The 17659-nt window shown below is 39.2% G+C and overlaps 2 protein-coding genes across 2 annotated transcripts in view; both read right to left on the bottom strand.

Annotated features, from left to right (window-relative positions):
• Nucleotides 1–6516, bottom strand: part of LOC140305699 (extracellular serine/threonine protein kinase FAM20C-like) — a 31431-nt gene extending 24915 nt beyond the window's left edge. The window contains exons 1-8 of the mRNA XM_072384669.1: nucleotides 6439–6516; nucleotides 5635–6156; nucleotides 4525–4700; nucleotides 2238–2316; nucleotides 1893–1985; nucleotides 1567–1682; nucleotides 1194–1374; nucleotides 894–1003 (exon numbers count right to left, since the gene is read on the bottom strand). Coding sequence (XP_072240770.1) covers nucleotides 894–1003; nucleotides 1194–1374; nucleotides 1567–1682; nucleotides 1893–1985; nucleotides 2238–2316; nucleotides 4525–4700; nucleotides 5635–6152 — 1273 coding nt within the window. The 5' untranslated portion in view covers nucleotides 6153–6156; nucleotides 6439–6516. The remainder of the gene's footprint in view (nucleotides 1–893; nucleotides 1004–1193; nucleotides 1375–1566; nucleotides 1683–1892; nucleotides 1986–2237; nucleotides 2317–4524; nucleotides 4701–5634; nucleotides 6157–6438) is intronic.
• A 7486-nt stretch (nucleotides 6517–14002) lies between these two features.
• Nucleotides 14003–17069, bottom strand: LOC140305706 (dynein axonemal light chain 4). The gene is made up of 4 exons (XM_072384677.1): nucleotides 16984–17069; nucleotides 16408–16487; nucleotides 15245–15328; nucleotides 14003–15073 (listed from the first exon to the last, which is right to left on the bottom strand). The coding sequence occupies exons 2-4, from the start codon at nucleotides 16477–16479 to the stop codon at nucleotides 14909–14911; spliced, it is 321 nt and encodes a 106-aa protein (XP_072240778.1). The 5' UTR covers nucleotides 16480–16487; nucleotides 16984–17069; the 3' UTR covers nucleotides 14003–14908.
• Between the last annotated feature and the right edge of the window lie 590 nt (nucleotides 17070–17659).

Genomic DNA, 17659 nt, shown 5'->3' on the forward strand with positions numbered 1-17659 from the left:
TTTCTTGTGTCATATTTTTCATTTTATAAAGTGCCAAACGTTTTCAATGGCTGAGGAGACTGTAAAGCAGACAGGTTACTTTAGCACCCAGGCTCATTCACTATGAAGCCATGCTGTTTCAATAGGATCAAAATGTGGTTTAGCACTGATTCCTGCAATACACAAAGCCTTCCCTGAAAAAAACATTGTGTGGATGCAGGATTTATACAGAACAGTTCACCACTTAGCCTTGGTTCATCTTAAAAGAGCATGAGAATTCATTTATAAATGTTTCAATGAAGCATCTCGTTGAGATTAGAAATCTCTTTAAAAAGAACATCTTGTCCAAAACAACAGCAGCAACTTGCAAAGCATGCACACATTGCATTTTTTAAAATGTATTAATTTATACAGAGTCAAAAGTGGTTGTGGTTTTTACCTGTATACTGTTTTTTTAGAGATAAGGGTGTCTTTACATTTTATAGTTGTGCACATGTTTTTATTAATAAAGTCAGTGCTGGCTGAGTTGGATTTAGAACTGAGCTGTTATTAGTGCTGTTAGTAGCACCCTTTTTCATACAGCTAAGAATGTTTGTTGAGGAAAAGATAAACTCTTCTTCATCTGAGATCTTACATCTGTCATTGCAGGAAAAGTCGAGTGAGATAGCATACACAACAACAGAACCTTCATCTGACTGTTTTTTCTACTCTGTCAAAATGTCGGCTGTGAAAAATTCCCACTGAACCCTCAAAAAGCTTTTTAAAAAGCCAAACTTTTCTGCCGAGGCCCAGGTGACAACAAAACCATCAACTCTTGACAACCTTCTGTATCCCACTCGATACTCATAACACGAATGCTGCTTCTAAAAATAAACTCTGTCCTCTGATACTCGGTGTACACAGAACAGACGTACTCATTAGGAAATCCAATATGACCAGATCTATGAAGTCCACCAGCCTTGTGCCTTTGTTGTAAGGAGGGGTCTTTTTTACCGTTGAACAGTAATCAGGGTTTGTCTCCCATCTGAAACACACAAGACACTTGTGAGCAGAACAACAAAATGAATAAAATCATTTAGAATAAACATAGAAAACAATGAGCTCCTGTGAAAACTAACTTTCACTTTATTGTAAGTTATTTTCGGTCATGCAGAGGTAGAAATGCTGAATCACTTATTATCATCCAGCACACTGAATGGTCTATATCCACTAACTTTGCCAGCTTGCTGCGGCTGTACGAGCGTCTCCAAGGGGATCTCCAACTTTTGCGAGGCGCCAGAGAAAGATCTGGCAGCATTACAGCCAAGGAGGCCTCCAAGTCCCGGGGACGGCCACACACAGCATGCTCAGTGGAGCAGTAGTAGGAACACTGGCCATAGAAGCACACATTTCCCACTAGGGGGAGCAAGAGGTGCACCAAGAAAGAAAAAAAGGGCTAAGTATGGGGAGGCAAAAGCAATGACAAAGTAAAAATTGACACTGAAGAGGTTTGAAGTGGCTGAAGGAAGGAATATTATTCACAACATTTGTAATTAGCCTTTCAAAGGCTATTCAAGCAATCTGAATGAATAATTGAGGAGTGTGTACCAGGGGAGTTGAAAAAGGTTTTGGCCAACTTGCGGTCAGGAGTGACATCTTTGATCTCCTTGACCACGTCCACCAGCCTCCCAACCACAGGAGGGACTCTCCTGTAGCCCAAAATTCTGCAGAGAGAATAAAAGAAGATGTGAGATGAGGACAGAGTCAAGTGCAGAGATAAAAGACCAAAAAAAGGCCAGAGAAGGAAGGGGAGAGACGAGAAACAGTTTCAAATAACAAGTACCCTTTATGTAGATACTTCATCCACCATTTCTCTTAAGCGGCTCACTGTGGTTGTGTTGTAGTATCTTTAATCTAAAACTCAGACTCTGTACCTGTCCAAATGAAAAGCTGCAATTTCTGCATTATGTCTCTCAAAGTCAGAGAAGTAGTAGAGGTTGTAGTTGGTCTCTTCATGTCTTTCCTGCCTGTAGGAGAAAAGGCAAAGTCACAAATACATTCTGCATCAAGACGTGGTAAAATCTGTATTACTTGTTTGCTTCATCTGAGTAAGCGCACACAGGCTCAGGATGTTAACACAATGTTATCTATCTGCAGACAGACATTTAAGATAAGGGTGTAATTTTCACAGTGTTGAACACTTTTCTTCTTAGTATCGGATTAAACTGTACATGTCTCAGGTGTCTGTTCAACATGTTGTTGTTCCATGTGTAGCTTACTTCATAGGTTTGAACAAGGCTTGTCCATAGTTGGGAAATGACATCACCAGCTTCAGTTGTGTCCCTCCAGACTTCTGCACTGAAAAACAGTACGGAAAATGTTTCCATAGCAACAAAGCACAAGGCACATTCACTTCACTTGCACATACCACACTGTGACCAAACACACTGGCCATGAACGGATCACGCCAGCATATGCGAGCAAGCATACCCAAAATGTAATGAGGAGGATGTGTGCGTCATCACAAAGACACTTTAGACATTTGAATCAGTTTGTGTGTACACACAACCACCTCCATCTATGTGCTTTACACCAACATGGCTTTGATATATTTGCCAGCACTTTGCATCATTTGAATCAATTCCTGTCAGAGCTACACAGCTTAATTGATATTCATATTATCGGACCCATTCAGTACAATATTTTGGAAGGATGTATCCCAAATGTTAGTAAATTTTTGTAATAGCTCTAATTCTGTTCATCCTGATAGTTATTCTATTTAAGCTGTTGATATATTTCTCCTCTGTTTTTTTAGGCTTGTTTCTGTATATTTATATATGAAAAGATCAAGGACAGATTAAGAGGTCAGAATAATTTGAATCGACGCTGAACTGCACTTCTTTTACACATGTACTTCTGTAACAAAAATTGTTTAAGTCAATCTTAAACTAGGATGGTAAAAGCATGTACATGAGCCCTAAAACTACAGTGTTGTGCAAAAGTCTAAAGCCACCTCTCACAGCTGTCACAAAAATGCAATTTCATTCAATTTCTTTAGTTTCATCCACTAAAAACTCCACAGATGACACAATTTGACTGGCATGGAATAATATTTTGGTGATTCCTAAAGAGCTTTTAGCAGAAAACTATGTCAAACTATGCCAAACTATGCAAACATCAACAGGATGTTTGAGGAAAGTAGGAAACTGGAGAATGAAGGAAATACCAGGCCTAAAAAAGTATCTACAAGAGGTGACTAGTATCTGAAAGTCATGTCCTTAAGAAATAGGAATAAAATACAGCAAATAACTACATCTACTGTTTATTGAGGCCTCACCAGAAATGGTTTTCATGGAAGAGTGGCTGCCAAGAAGCCATTCTTAAGCCCAAATATCAACATTATTGAAGCAGTGTGGGGTAATCTTGACAGAGAATGGAACAAAAGGCAGACTTAAGACTACTTAAAGAAATTACAAGAGAGCTTCTCTAAGAGGGTTCAAACTGTTGAGAAATAAAGGTGCTCATACTAAACACTGTGTCTCAGTCTTGTTGCATTTGCACAAACTTTGCTTTTACCTTTCACAATTTATTCCCATTTCTGTTTGCACATTTCAACAAATCACTGCACCTACTTCTTGTTTTCCTGGCATTATTTAAAGAAATGATAGATGGCTCAAGACTTTTGCAAAGTACTGTATGAGTAGTTTTGACAAGGTTGTATGAAGGTACGATCATATCATCTCACAGAAAATGTATTTGTATATGTGAAAATATATGTGCATATACATATTTTTTTTTTGTCAGAGAAATCTAATTAACCCTGCCTCAGTTTGAAACTGTTAAGGTTTGTTTCTGCCATTGCTGCACTACTCCTATATAAACAGAGGCTAATGGTGGGTGATGTTAGCTAACTTGAAACAAATAGGTGAGAATAGGTGAGAAACAAGAACCAGCCAGAAGCCAGTATCTCCAGGAGTCTAACCAGAAAGTCTTCCCAAAGCTCATAGAGAATACACAGTGAAAAAGTTGACACGAAAAAGTTTGCCGCAGGACAATTGTCTCTTATGTTCTTGGCCATCCACTGAACTCATACAGTTTGTGACTGAATGTCCAAGGTCCCTCAAAGCTTCACAGCTTTCATCGCAGAAGGACTTCAAAGTGATTCTGTATTTGAAAGTCTAGCCCTAAACCACAGATCACACAATCACAACAGCCTTCTTATTTATTCTGCCATTACATTCCCTGTGGCCCACAAACCTTTACAACCACGTTTGGCTGAGAATTTCAAAGTTATTTATATTAGATATACCTCTTTTCAACTCAAAGTGTAATTTTGTGCAGATTGCAGTCCAAGCATAGTCCATCTATTTTAATTAAACTGAATCAGACGCCCCTGTCCTTGACATGAAAAGCATACAGCCGCTGCTTGTTTAACACCTCAGCTGTGATGCCTGATCAGTGTGCTGCTGGTAAAACAGTATCAGGCTCTGTGCTCTGCTTATATCATACTCTTGAGGGGTAAAACAGCTGAATACATACTGAAAAGCTACTTTGCACATGCCATACCTGCATTGACAATGAGGTTTGTGGCCAGCTGCTGGGTCAAAAGCTCAATTTTGGGGTCAAGATGCGCGTAGAGCTCCCAGCGTGTGATACCCAGGTGGAAGCGCAGCCATGGAGGGTGGCTGTTACTGCTGCGGTTCCACTGGACGTCTTCATAGCCGTCTTGGCTGGCACTCACCCTGGAAACAGACTGCACGTGGTTAATATATTGTAAACACGTGGTACCTTTCTGCCTTAACAAACAAGGGGTTTTAGAATTAGCATCATTCACCCACTCACACAGAAGAACAAGTTAATGATGCCACTGAAGACACCTGCCTGCTCATTAGGAGAAAGAAACAGGAGTTAAGGGGCAGTGAAGTGGCACAGGAAAGATAATTCCCTCAAATTGATCAAAAGTTAAAGGGGTCAGCACTGGGATTGTTTGCATTGGGCAATCATGGTTTATTCAGGTTGTCATATTAAACACCAAAACATTTGGAAGTTTTGGAATGTCAAAAAAAGCAATTTGATAACACTGTCTAAGGCACTTTTACAATATTTTGATAAATATTTAAAAAAAATTAAAAAAAAAGATTTCCAAATTATTGAAGGAGTTAAAGATTTGGAGCAGCCACTATACAAATATTATGTTAAGGAAGCTTTTGTCTCCAAATACTCAAGATCATTGAGTTTGGTTTCGTGACAACATACAGTGGCTATAGAGTTACAACAGAAACCTAAAGCAGCAACACTGTATGTCACTGTATGATCCACCTATGACAGCAAGAGAGTGTTTGCTCCCTGCAGTCTGACCCATCTGGTGAAAATCTTTTACGGTAAATATCTGAGGAGAATGCAAAGAAACCAACTGGTATATGACCTCAGTCAGAACAAGAATGTCCCGACTGTATGATGCTGTTTAATCCTGTTCAATTCAATGTGTTTTTTAGCTTTTTCCTAAGCCTGTTTGTTTTGTCGTTTGCAGAGCGAGGTTAAAATTAAAGCAAAGTCAAACTGAAATAATTAAATTAAAAATGAGAAAAGCAAAATAATGCATATTTGGTCACAGAAGAAGTCAGTCACACAAACACACAAGCACAGTCTTTGGCTCATTAACTGTGTCATACTGACCACATTTGGGAGCTTCTCTCACTTGCCTTCACCTTTGGTTTCACTCTCAGTAGCCAGTCATCCTCAGGAATAGTTGGCTTGGGCATGTTGTAAAGTGGATGGTCAAACAGTGCCTCCAACTTTAACAAGTCAGATTCCAAAGACTCAGTTTGACTGGCACTATAGCGACTCTCAGTTGTTGCCATGGTGGCTGGGGTATTTTTATCTTCTTTCACTGACAAGCTTTTATAAGAAAGTGAGTGCACTTGACCTTTGTTGTCTTTTTTGGCATCTTCATGGGAAGAATCTTTTTGTAAGGTATCAGTTGGAAGCTCAGCTGAACCTCTGATCCCTGCTGAGGAGGTAGTGTTGGTATGTGCCAAGTCTCTAAGGACATGTATCTTTGGTGGCAGTGGGGGGTCACAGGGCAGGTGGTGAGTGGAAAGCAAGACAAGTGCCAGAAGGAGGTGGAGGAAAATTGTAATAAAGGCCAAGGACAGACAGATTGTCCTGGAGCGACGACGCACACGCCATGTCATTATACTGAAAAGAGAATAAGAAGGTCATGGGAAGAAATTGCATGGAAGGAAAATTTAAAAGTGTGGTATAAGAATGTGTTTGAAGAATAGTGAAGATATAATAACAGTGTCATGGAAAGTACAGTTGGAATACTGAGAATCAAGGCATGGGAAAAGGCTTTAATGAAGCACTTTACAGTGTAAGTGCCAATGTATTCCTATTTCTTTCAATTCTCATATATCATTGAAATCCATTTATTCCAGTCAGTGTAAAATCATTTTATACAGGAAGATAAAAGAAACTTACCAACACGTTCCTTCCTTTTAAAAGCTTCCTGACACCTCTGAGCTCCGCTTGCTGTTTTTACCACAAGCCTGAAGAGAGAGTGTCCAGCATCCAGGCAATATTTACCCAACTGTTTGTACTTTTCTCTACTTTCTACAAGGTTCAGGTGGGGATTGGTGCCAGGTTAAAGTGATCCGAACATAAATCAATTTGTTTGCACATCTCTTTTGAACCAGGCCTTTTTTTGACATTGTATTTGTCTTACAAAACTCGACTCTGTTTTTTTCTATATGGTCTATAAGGACCAAATACATTACAAATTACATTATAATACTTATATTACTTCATACGCTGCAAACATTGGCATAAAAAGATCTTTTCTCATGCTCAAAATTTTATTTCTAACCATTATTTTTCAGACACAGTACTGGGTACAACAGGAAAAATCCAGCGCTGCTTACTTTAAGCTTGAAATGTTTATTTTTAACAGTACCTCTGATGGCAGTGCAGAGATGAACAATATGTTCCAACCTTAGTCACACACTCATACACTTACATGTGTCAAAAGTCAAAATGTACTTTGCACAGTTATTCAGTCTATCTTGCAAAACATGTTAATTGCAGTATTAAATTTTCTGTTATTTGTGCCATTGTTGCAGAATGAGCAGTCTAATTGCACACATAGTCTGGCTGGTTTAAAGTTTGGTTTGACTTTCTTAAATGATTTCTTAAATTTTAGCTTTGGAAAATATGTGTCAGGGAATTATTGCAATGAGAATCAAACTGAAGGGACAGAGGAAGCATTTCTTTGTGTCTTCTACAAGTTAAATGACCTACACTCAGGAGTTGAAATTGAAGCATCTGTGAGCTGGACAGACATTTTATATTCTGCATGAGTCTGCATTGAGACTTTGATTCAGGCACCTCAGGCCTCGTGGCTCCCACAGGATACATCGTTCCTGTGAAGTATGGCTCTTTAAAGCATGTGCATAGCAACATGTTGTGTAAGTGTGTGTGTGTGTGTGAGTGTGACACTCAGCGCTATCCATGTGGTATGTGTCATGAGCATGTGACACTCTGTGGAGAGCATATTGACAAAAAAAAAAAACGGCAACGTGACTCATCTATATCAGCGTAACAGGGTAAACTGACAACGTTTGAATTTAGCTCTTTCACACAGTGTTCATTCATTATTCACCAGCACTCATAAGATATTGAAGTGTTGGATAACAACATGATCTAAATGCAAATGAAAAAAAATGTTCATGCTGATGTTATAAAAACCAAAGCACATTTGAAGAAAAAAAGCATTCTTTAGCATGCATGTGGCATAAACTTTATTTAACCCTTTAATGTGCTCAGTGATCAAAACAAAACAAAACATGGAGAATGTTTCTTCGCACTTTTTCTTTTCTTTATGACAATCATTTGTGGAATAATTTACTATCATTGATTAGCCATACAGCTAATAAATCTGGTATATATTCTACATGGTTCTCAAGATTCAAAGAGATTCAAGAATTAAAGTGGATGTCGTGTTTCATAACGTTAAGAGACAATATCAAAATACCAGTAGAATTTTCTTTACTTTCTTTCTTTAATTTGCAAATCTAATAGGAAAAAGTAAACTGTTATCACAACCATGAGAGAAATCAATCATAAGTCAAGATGAAAGCAAAATCATAATTGTCATTTCAATTCCCTTCCCTCCAATATTTCTCATTTCAGATAGCCCAGAACCCTTTTCTGCCTTTGACTAATCACTTTTTGCCTGCTCTCTGCCTCAGTCTCCCCATTGATGTATTATGAACAGACTGTTTTAGGTTTGATCCACACATCCACACACAGCCCTCATCTTTTATCTCCTCCATCTTTCTGTTCTCTTTTAATCTAAAAACCTTCCTCTATTTGAACTAAATTTACAGTCCCCTTTTATTTCTGTCTCGGCTTTGGCCGATAGATAGAAAGCATCAGTTTGGCTACCAGGGATCAAAATGGATACTGCTCCACAGACACCTACTGAAACACACATTAATATTGTACTGTGTTTCTTATTTCTCAATTAAAAAAGTCCACAATTGATATTCAGATAAAATATTCATCCCTCCCTCTTTGTTTCTTCTGTCCTCTGTTGCACCCGATCTAACACGATCCTCTGTGACTCATCTACACATAAACTCTTTGTACTTTTGAACAACTGATATCTTTCAATTTTAAGTCCATAAATTCTCGAAAATCCATATTTTACATACCATTTCTAACAATAGCTGCAGAATTCTGAGTTGTCTGTCACTTTATATTCAACCATTGATCCTTTCTCTTTTTTATCTCTTGTGTGTGTCAACAACATACACACACACGCACACACACACTCGGGGATGCTTCAAAGCTCCACTTGTCATCACAGGTGGTAAGGAGGTTGCTAAGATACAGCACAGAGTTTTTCCTACACGGTGAGAAGCTTCCTATGAGGCCAGTGTGATGCCCTAAAACCCTTTGAAGTCAAACATTAACCATTGGAGGACTCATATTTGCAGCTTCATGTAAATAAAAGCTAAATTTCTATTGCCTGGTGCTGCGATAATCAATATGAACACTTTGACTGTGGCTGTCCTTTTGCTTAGACCTGAGAAGTCTCCAAATTGATTCCATCTTTAATATATTTGTTTTTTGGCTCTGTATAGTTTCATATTTTAATTTAATGCATATCCCCCAGTTTTATGTTGTTTTATGTATAAATCTTTAAATTGGTTTAGAATTTTGTCTCCTAAATGTGTAGATAGATAGATACTTTATCTGTGCTAAGGGGGAGGTTATTGGGATGGTGGGATGAATTGTGTATGACAGAGAGCATTCTGTTCCGTGACATCCCACCCATCTCTTAGTCAAACATTCCCACGTGCTGCCCAATCTTTTTCTGGCCATATGAAGAACTTTATTTTTCCTGCTGGCATCTCTGGCACTGATGGCACGGGACCGCAGATGGTACTCGTCACCACAGACCAGATCTTCAGGATCTGAGCGCATTCACTGAAACAGCTGAAGTTCTTCAGAGTGTAAAATCAGCCGACCCCCCTCTTACACGCAGCGTCACAGTTGCTCCTCCAGTTAAGTTAATGACTTCCATGTCTACTTTGTTATCATCTCCTCCCATCTCCCCTAATCATCTCCCCTAATAGAAAATTGCCATTTTTTTTACCATGTTCAGTGCCAGCTCCCGATCGCAGCTTGCTGTCAGCCAGTCTCCAGTTTGTTTTAATGTTAAGGTCTTTGGTTGTCCTGCACACTGCTGGTTTATTAAATACATTTAGCTCTGACTCCTGCTTGTCATCCCCTGCTGAGTCCTACATTTAGGTTCTCTTTCCCACTCTGCCATAGACGGTGAAATCCTTTTCTTGGTCTTGGTGACATTTGGGAGCAGCTAATTACTGCAAGGACTCCTCTATAAAGTTCTCCACCAGTTTCCTGTACTTTGACTCCTGCCCATCTCTAATACACCCCATCACTGCAGAGTAATTAGAGAACTTTTGCAGGAGGCATAACTCAGAATTACACCAAAAATCCGAGGTGTAGATAGTGTATGTGAATGGAGACGTTGCTGTTTACTGACCATCACCACCATCAGATAGGAAACTCCCCAGCCACACAAAATGACAGTAGGCTAATAACACGTCAATTTCTGTTTACAGGTCACCTATCTCACATTGAAAAACCATGACCTGCAGAGAAAGTGAAGGCATATGCTTTTTCCAGTAAGTCCTAATCAAACTTGGAATATATAAGACCATTTGTTTGGTAATGCCATAAAGGGTGATTGACTTTTAACATTTCCTCTGATGGAAATATGTCTGTAAAGTCCATCAAAATCCCTACAGAGCCTCTACCAGGAAAGTTAGCCCTCATTCCCAGTACTGGGGAGAGTTTTCAGTGTTGAGACCGAACAAACTTGCAGTTGCAAGAGTGACTTTTCTGTTCTTCGTATGAATATTTTAGAATGTCACCAAGACACAAGCAGAGGGAGGAGTTATATAAAAACTGTCTGAGGTGAAATATGGATGAGGTGGTTCTCTTGGTTTTGTGTTTCCCAACACAAAATCTACCAGATTAGTAATTGCTGAATGTGTTCATTCCTTCGCAGGAAATAGGTCGCTCAGGTAAATCTGCGTGAAAGCTATCAGTGTATTACGCTGGCATAAATCCCAGCACATCCAGATGTATCCCTTTCAAAACCATCTCGTTATTACGCTAGGATGGTTACATGCAAAATTAGGTCAGCAATCCTCAAACTGGGACTGTTTCTCAACAAAAAAAAAATCAGTGACTTTCCTGGTAAATGTCTTAAAATATTTTCACTAAACCTACGTAGTTTAAGTACATGTTTCTGACTTTTCTGCACAGCTAGAACTTCTGATTTTCCTTGTCTTTTTTCTTGCACCAACCTCTCAAAATGAAACATTTTTCTGTACTTAAACGACAAATTAGAACTTTATAAACACTTTATAAAACCATCACAGTGAGGGTGCTTTTTAAGTTTTAATGAATGAAGAAAATCCACAGTGGGGGGCTGGAGAGGTTTGGCAGTGGAGTTACACATAACTGCCAGTTAGGGAATCTGATTTCTGGTCTCATCTAAACGTTTATGTTGTTTTTCCACCTTCCATTAGTTTAACTTGTTGTTTTGTGGAAGTGTTTCTTGGCTTTTTAGGATCTAAAAAAAAAAAAAAAGCTATTAATATTCTATTAATCATTGATTTGAGAAGTTCTTCCAAATCTCTTTGAAGGTAGAGTGTGACAGAGATGATGCAGCCTTGCTGTGTCACTGCTGCGACAGTCACCCTGGTCTCGATGGAAAATTAAAATCACTAAAGACAAAAAGCAAGTTTTTTTTTTTTTTACTGACGGGCATGAATTCTGCATTTCATTTTTATTTTTTCATGATATCCAGCACAACTTTGGAGGTAATGTGGTTCAGTGGAGGGATTCTTTTGTGCCTGCGACACATTTGTGTATTTTCCAAACAGGGAAGCATTCTCTCTCACTCTCACTGAAAGAGGAGATCTGTAAAATGACGTGTTAAAATGACGGGTCTATTTTAAGGCAAGCTATGATCCATCCATCCATCCATTTTCTATACCCACTTAATCCAATCCAGGGTCGTGGAGAGGGTAGGCTGGAGCTTATCCCAGCTACCACTGAGTGAGAGGTAGGATACAGCCTGGACAGGTCGCCGGAGATTTTTCCTCTCTAGTTTTTAATGCTTTTATCTAATCAGGGGATTAGATAGGAGTTATTATTACTTCCAGACTAATTGTCCCTGACTGTTAGTAATGTATAGTGTTGTACAGTTCTGGTGCTTAGGGAACCAGTACATGCAGTAAAACAGGCAGCTGGCTTCATTGTGGATAAAAATGACTGGAGGATTATGACTTACAGTTTTAACACAATTCAGGGGTTACTCATAACATTTAGGCAAGAAAAAAGCCATTTAGAAATATTCTGTTAATGCAAGGACAACAATCGTTGCACATCCAAACTTGTATGTTCAGTTTCCACCTAAGATAACCTTAGTTTATATACACTTTAATGCTGGTTTGTAAGTGCACAAAAATCAGTGCAACACTATGACTTTGCGTCAGTGTTTCAGACAGTTAGTGATTCATTTGCTATAGTTAAACAGAGCTTACATTTTGTGTGAGACGCCTAATCCTTTTTTTTTTTTGTGGCTGACAGAGCTAAATGTTTAATGTTTCTGGCATTTCAACAAAAGTGGTTCAAAGCTCAATCTGCTCGGCTCAAAGAAATTTCCACTTGAGGAGTAAAACTTCATTTTACTTCAGCAGCCTCGAACAAAGGCTCTACAGAGACAACAGTGGGAGAGAAACAAGGCGCAGAATAATATTATGTACATTTTGTGCTGTCCATGTGTGACTCATTGAACCAGTTAACACAGCAAACAACAGTAACTTCTTATTTGGACAATCTCAAGTGTTACTCAAGTAAGAGAGCAGATAATTGGACTTTTCTATGTTCTGCATTGGGTGAGAAAATAAGCGTGTCAATATGATGCCATGATGAGATTTTTGGAGTATGCTGAAAGTGTTCTACACATGTTAAACATCTTTTTCTGTTTTCTCCAACCTGAATGAGGTCCCAGAGACCTGGATATTCTACACCGATGACTCTACTATACTGTGGCATGTGAACACCTTTGCAGGGTTTCCAATCATCATCACAGTTGCTGAGAATATGAAAAACTCAAGACGACTCCACACACAGTCAGAAACTTGCATCCACGATATGAGCGGGTTTCACTTTTCATAGAGGAATATATTCGGAATATGATCAAAGTCTGAGTAAGAGTCAAAGCCGGGCTCCTCATGGGCATACTAACACATTCTCTTACAAATTGAAATAAAAGATATTGCATGTAAATGTGAACAAAAGGCAGATGGTGAAATGGCAGGAGTGTCTGAGAGCCCAGAGAGCAGGTTGACCTGATGTGGGGGCATGGTGTCTCGGGTACACAAACGCTGAAGCAGAAGTTGCCAGATTCTGCTAATTTGTCAATAACAGCGTCCTCTGTACCTTCACCGCTGGGTCACAGTGGTCTCTGCTCTTTGGGCGACACAGCATAACATACTGTATTTATTTCTCTCACGCAGACACGTGCCACATCTTTCAGTTCCAAAAAAATAAGTAAATTCCTTTGTTTAATTTGTCAAAACAGTGTCAACACAATATTTCACCAGTTTCTCCGTTTTTGAACAGATGCAAAAATTCAGCTTCATAGAACAAGGCCGCAGTTTGTTTGGACATCGGATCTATTTGATCTAATCATGGCGATCGGAGCTGGACTGGGGTTTATTTAACACCAGCCTTACTGATACACTGATGAAGATTGATGCACCGGAAATATATTTTTACTGGGACAGATTTTTACAGACAAATTGATGCATTTAAATGGGCATCATCTACATCTACTTCAAAGTGCACTTCTTTCTTTCACTAAACATTAAAAGGATATTAAGGCCAAAAAAAAAAAAAAAAAAAAAAGCTTTTAAACATTACTTTCTCAGAGATAACCTTCCTTGTTCAGCTGCCATCATCCACTTTGACACTTCACAGTTTACTTCGTCTTTCCATATAAACGCTGGTCAGATATTTCAGGAAGGATCTTTTCTTAGTCTGCTCCACTGGGTGTTTTTTTTTTTTGGTTCCATCTTTAAAAAGCCGTTTCAGAGCAGCTGCTGACACATTTCTCTTCTGTGTGAAGCACATATTTTGAGCAGATATTAAAATCGAATTTGATTGACACATCAAACAATTGTGTCTCATTTTTAGAAATGCTGGAAGCGGTCTCTATAAATAAAGGACTGTTTTTTTTTTTTTTAAAGGACAAACTCCTAATGTTGTCATGCATCCTCTCCATTTCAACAGCTACTTTCCCCCCACAGAAGTCACACAAAATTGCATTTGCTTAGAAGTTCAGCCTAAAATGTCTTTTTAAACTTAAACCCATTAGGCAGCAATAAACAAAATGAAAAAAAAAACAAACAAAAAAAACAAAAAAACAAAACAGATCCAGTTCCCATTTCATCACGCTTTAGTTTAATGTACAATCAGATCAGTTCACATGTAATGGTCCATTACACTGGATCATTAAAACTGGCATCAACATGAAACAATCACATTGCTTCGTCACCCAGCGAGGTCATATTATCAGGGATAATTATAAACACCTTCACAAGGAGAAAAGGCTGATCTTGTTCGTTAGGTTCAGAAGTATCTAAGCCCTCACTTGTAAGAAGATGATACTGGTCTTCAAAAAAGAAAAACAAAAAAAAAAAACCCAGTTTCTTTTTTTTTTTCCCAAGTTGCATCAAAATATGTACACATAAAAAATATTACAAACTGTATTGAAATACTAGTGCTGTATTAGAGAGAAAGACACGTGTGGAAAGTTCAGTGGGGCATGGCCAGAAAAGGGTCGCACAAATCTGCTCAGACTACAGTGGACGGCGACATTGTGAGGTTATTCCAAATAAAAAATGTGCGTGTCCAGCACACACAAACACGTAAACTCACTCACTCGCACGCACACTCCCTGAAGAGGAAGGAGGATAAAGGACTCTGGAGACCCTGGCTGGCTGTAGGTTTTTGTAAAAGTTGAACTTGCTTGCACGTGCACGCCCACAAACGGTCAGGATGCGAGTTAGATGGAGGGTAAAAAAAACAAAGAGGAGAAAGAACAGTGGCAGACGAGGCATGGAGCTATTTTCATGCCTACCAAACAAAGTGACTGTCACACTCTAAATTCCCTTTCATGTATTTCCCAACTGCCAACTGCAGTTCAAGCTGGACGAGAACTTAATCGTCTGCCACAGTGGCCGGCAGCGTGGACAAAATGACCTGCCACCACAGCAGTGGAACCAGCATCTGGCGGGTAGCCGATGTTCATTCCCAGCCCCGTGACCATGTCGGTGAGGAGGTGCTACGAGCACTTCCACACGCACACGGCCAGGCTCCCTCCAAAGAACATGTAGAGCAGGTTTTTCACTTCATGTGTGACCTCAAAGCCGAAACCTTCACCAATCACCACATGCCACGAGCTGCCAAATTTTTTGTCCATAGACTCTTTGATCATCTTTGCTGCACTCTGGGACATCATGGACAAAAAAAAAAAGCAATAAGAACACAAATTCTAGTGCATTATAGCAATTATAAACAAAGTCATGACACAACACTGGGGCACAACTTAATTCTATTACAGGGGCCTGAATTTAATTTCTGATCCATCTCACATCTCACTAGCATGAGCCACACACACCTCATTGTTGGTGGCAAACTTCTCACAGGCCGTCACACACAGCTCCATGGTCTCAACCCTCATCTCCTCTGGCATGTCTGTGTGCTGGGGACAAACAAGTTGTTAGGGACTAGTATTTTCCATCTTCTGTATGCTGCACCGCACACATATATGCAAGTTAGCCACACACACACACACAAGAATTAAAAAGGTCTTATGGCATTTAACTTAATTCTCTATAAACACGGTGAAAGCAGAGCCACCCGGTACATGTAAAGTCTATTGATCAAGTGTCATCACTGAATGCCTTTTGGACACTGAACGCATCACACAGACGCGACAGTAGCAAAGATGTACAAAATGGAATAAAAATGTCCAATGTTTTGAAATGTAATGCATTGGAACCAAACAGGGCATAGATTAGTTTATATAGTTACAATATAAACTCAATAACAGTGAGTACTATGTGAATAGCTAAGTATCCTTAAACACTGACAGTAAAACATGTCAGTGGTGGATGCAGTTAGTTGAAAATGCCACTTTTAGACATGCTTATGCTTTTTAAACAAGTGGTTGGATGAAGTGCTTTTATGCACCTCTGGCTCACCAAGCTTAAACATTTATAAAAGCTTCTGTTCCTACTGTTCAATGTGTTTCACACAGCTACATTATTCCTCTGTTGGTCAATGTCTTGCCAAGAGCAAATACTGTGTGTACATGGTGGCTCCGTCCAACACTAACGGAGGATATGTCTGAAAGAAGCCACAAGCAACATTTATGTGAAGGTGAGCCATGTGAGAATGACCGCATGCCACCACTCCATTCGATGAATCTGTAAAGTTGCACATCCAGCTTCTAAAAACTTTCTTAGCCGCAACCCAAAGTTAAAGTTGACAGATTGAATTTACGGATCGTGATATTTGTGCTCGCTGTTGAACCGTTTGTGCTTCAGCCTCACAACATGGACGTTTTAGAAAAGAGGAACCGCAACATAAAGCAGACACAAATTTCTGCAAGCATATTTTTTATGTGCACCATGTGTTAGTTACCCAAAGTCTTCTTCACAATGTACATGCAATTTATAAGTCAGAACTTTACCAACTGCATTAAATGACCTTAGTTTTGCAAGTGGTTGTTATGATAGAACAGATGTTCTTGTTCTGCATCCTGATGCCCTGTCTTACCCTGATAAGAGGGAAGCTGTGCAGTCTCTTGTAATCGGCCTCTTCTTTCTTTACCTCACCCGTCCCAGCCATTCCGACTCCTGCAATTAAACATGTTTCACGTGTCAAATTAAAACATTTGACTGGTTAGAAAGCCTATTAAATGACCGAGAGGCATTTAATCGGGAGCATGGGCAGTGAAATTCTGCATGTCAGTCTCTTGTCTGTACCCACAACGCTATAAAATGACCCAACTAGAGAGGAGGTTAGCCGACATCACTGAGCCACTACTAGCTAGCGACAACAGTTATCCAATCGTAGTTGACACACAAACAGACGGTTCGAATTACGTTGACAGATGACACACATCACTGTTCATTCCTAAAAGTGGCCGTGGTCTGTAGGGTTAGGAACAGCGAGTGATTTCACTAGCTAGCTAATTAGCTTAGCTTATTTTTAAAGCAAACAGCTGATGCTACTGAATCACGTTTGCTACCACAAAATCACAATACCTTATTCCACAGTCCTGATATGAAAAAAAATAGAGTATGTTGGAATTAGTCGATAAGTATAGCGTATCAAAGAGGCTTTACTTACGACGCGTCTGTCCAACGAAAACTTCTGCTGTTTGACTCTCAGATCGGTTGTTAAGGAGACATTTTAAACAAGGTTTATGTGTACAGGAAACCCCGCCTGCTACAACAAAGCTCCGTTCCTATTGGTTAAAAAAATCTGTCAATCATCTTAAAAAACCACGTCACAATTTTTTAGAGCGGCTCATTTCTTTCTTTCTTGATAAATTAACTCAGTCATTTAAAGGGCACAGCCATCTAATATAAGCAGAATAAATACTTACAAAGCCAAAATTTGAAGAAATGTGTAGAAGGCTTTCACCAAATGATTATTAGTCACTTAGTACTTTTATTTGAATGTGTTTGTGAAATGCATATAGGTGGACATTCCACATACCCTTCTTGTAAAAAAAATTAAATAAAAAATGAGTTGATTGTCAGACACAAGGTTCATAGTCTTTGTCAACTTGTGTACTTGCATGAAAGTCATTAGGCCAATATGCGGTAAATAGCACAAGACACCAGCATGTCACCAGCACTCTACTAAAGAAGTAATTCAGGGGTCTGTTCAGTGTTATTTAGTAAGAAAGTCAGCTTGTAGACGAATAATGAATAACCCTTAACCATGTCCAACACAGTGACCAGTCATTAAACTTAACATTACTCCAGAGTAAGTTACCGCTGCCATGCTATATGTGTAA

Source organism: Leuresthes tenuis, unplaced genomic scaffold, assembly GCF_036924035.1.
Source record: "Leuresthes tenuis unplaced genomic scaffold, fLeuTen1.0.hap1 SCAF_4, whole genome shotgun sequence".
In the NCBI taxonomy this organism is placed as follows: Eukaryota; Metazoa; Chordata; class Actinopteri; order Atheriniformes; family Atherinopsidae; genus Leuresthes; species Leuresthes tenuis.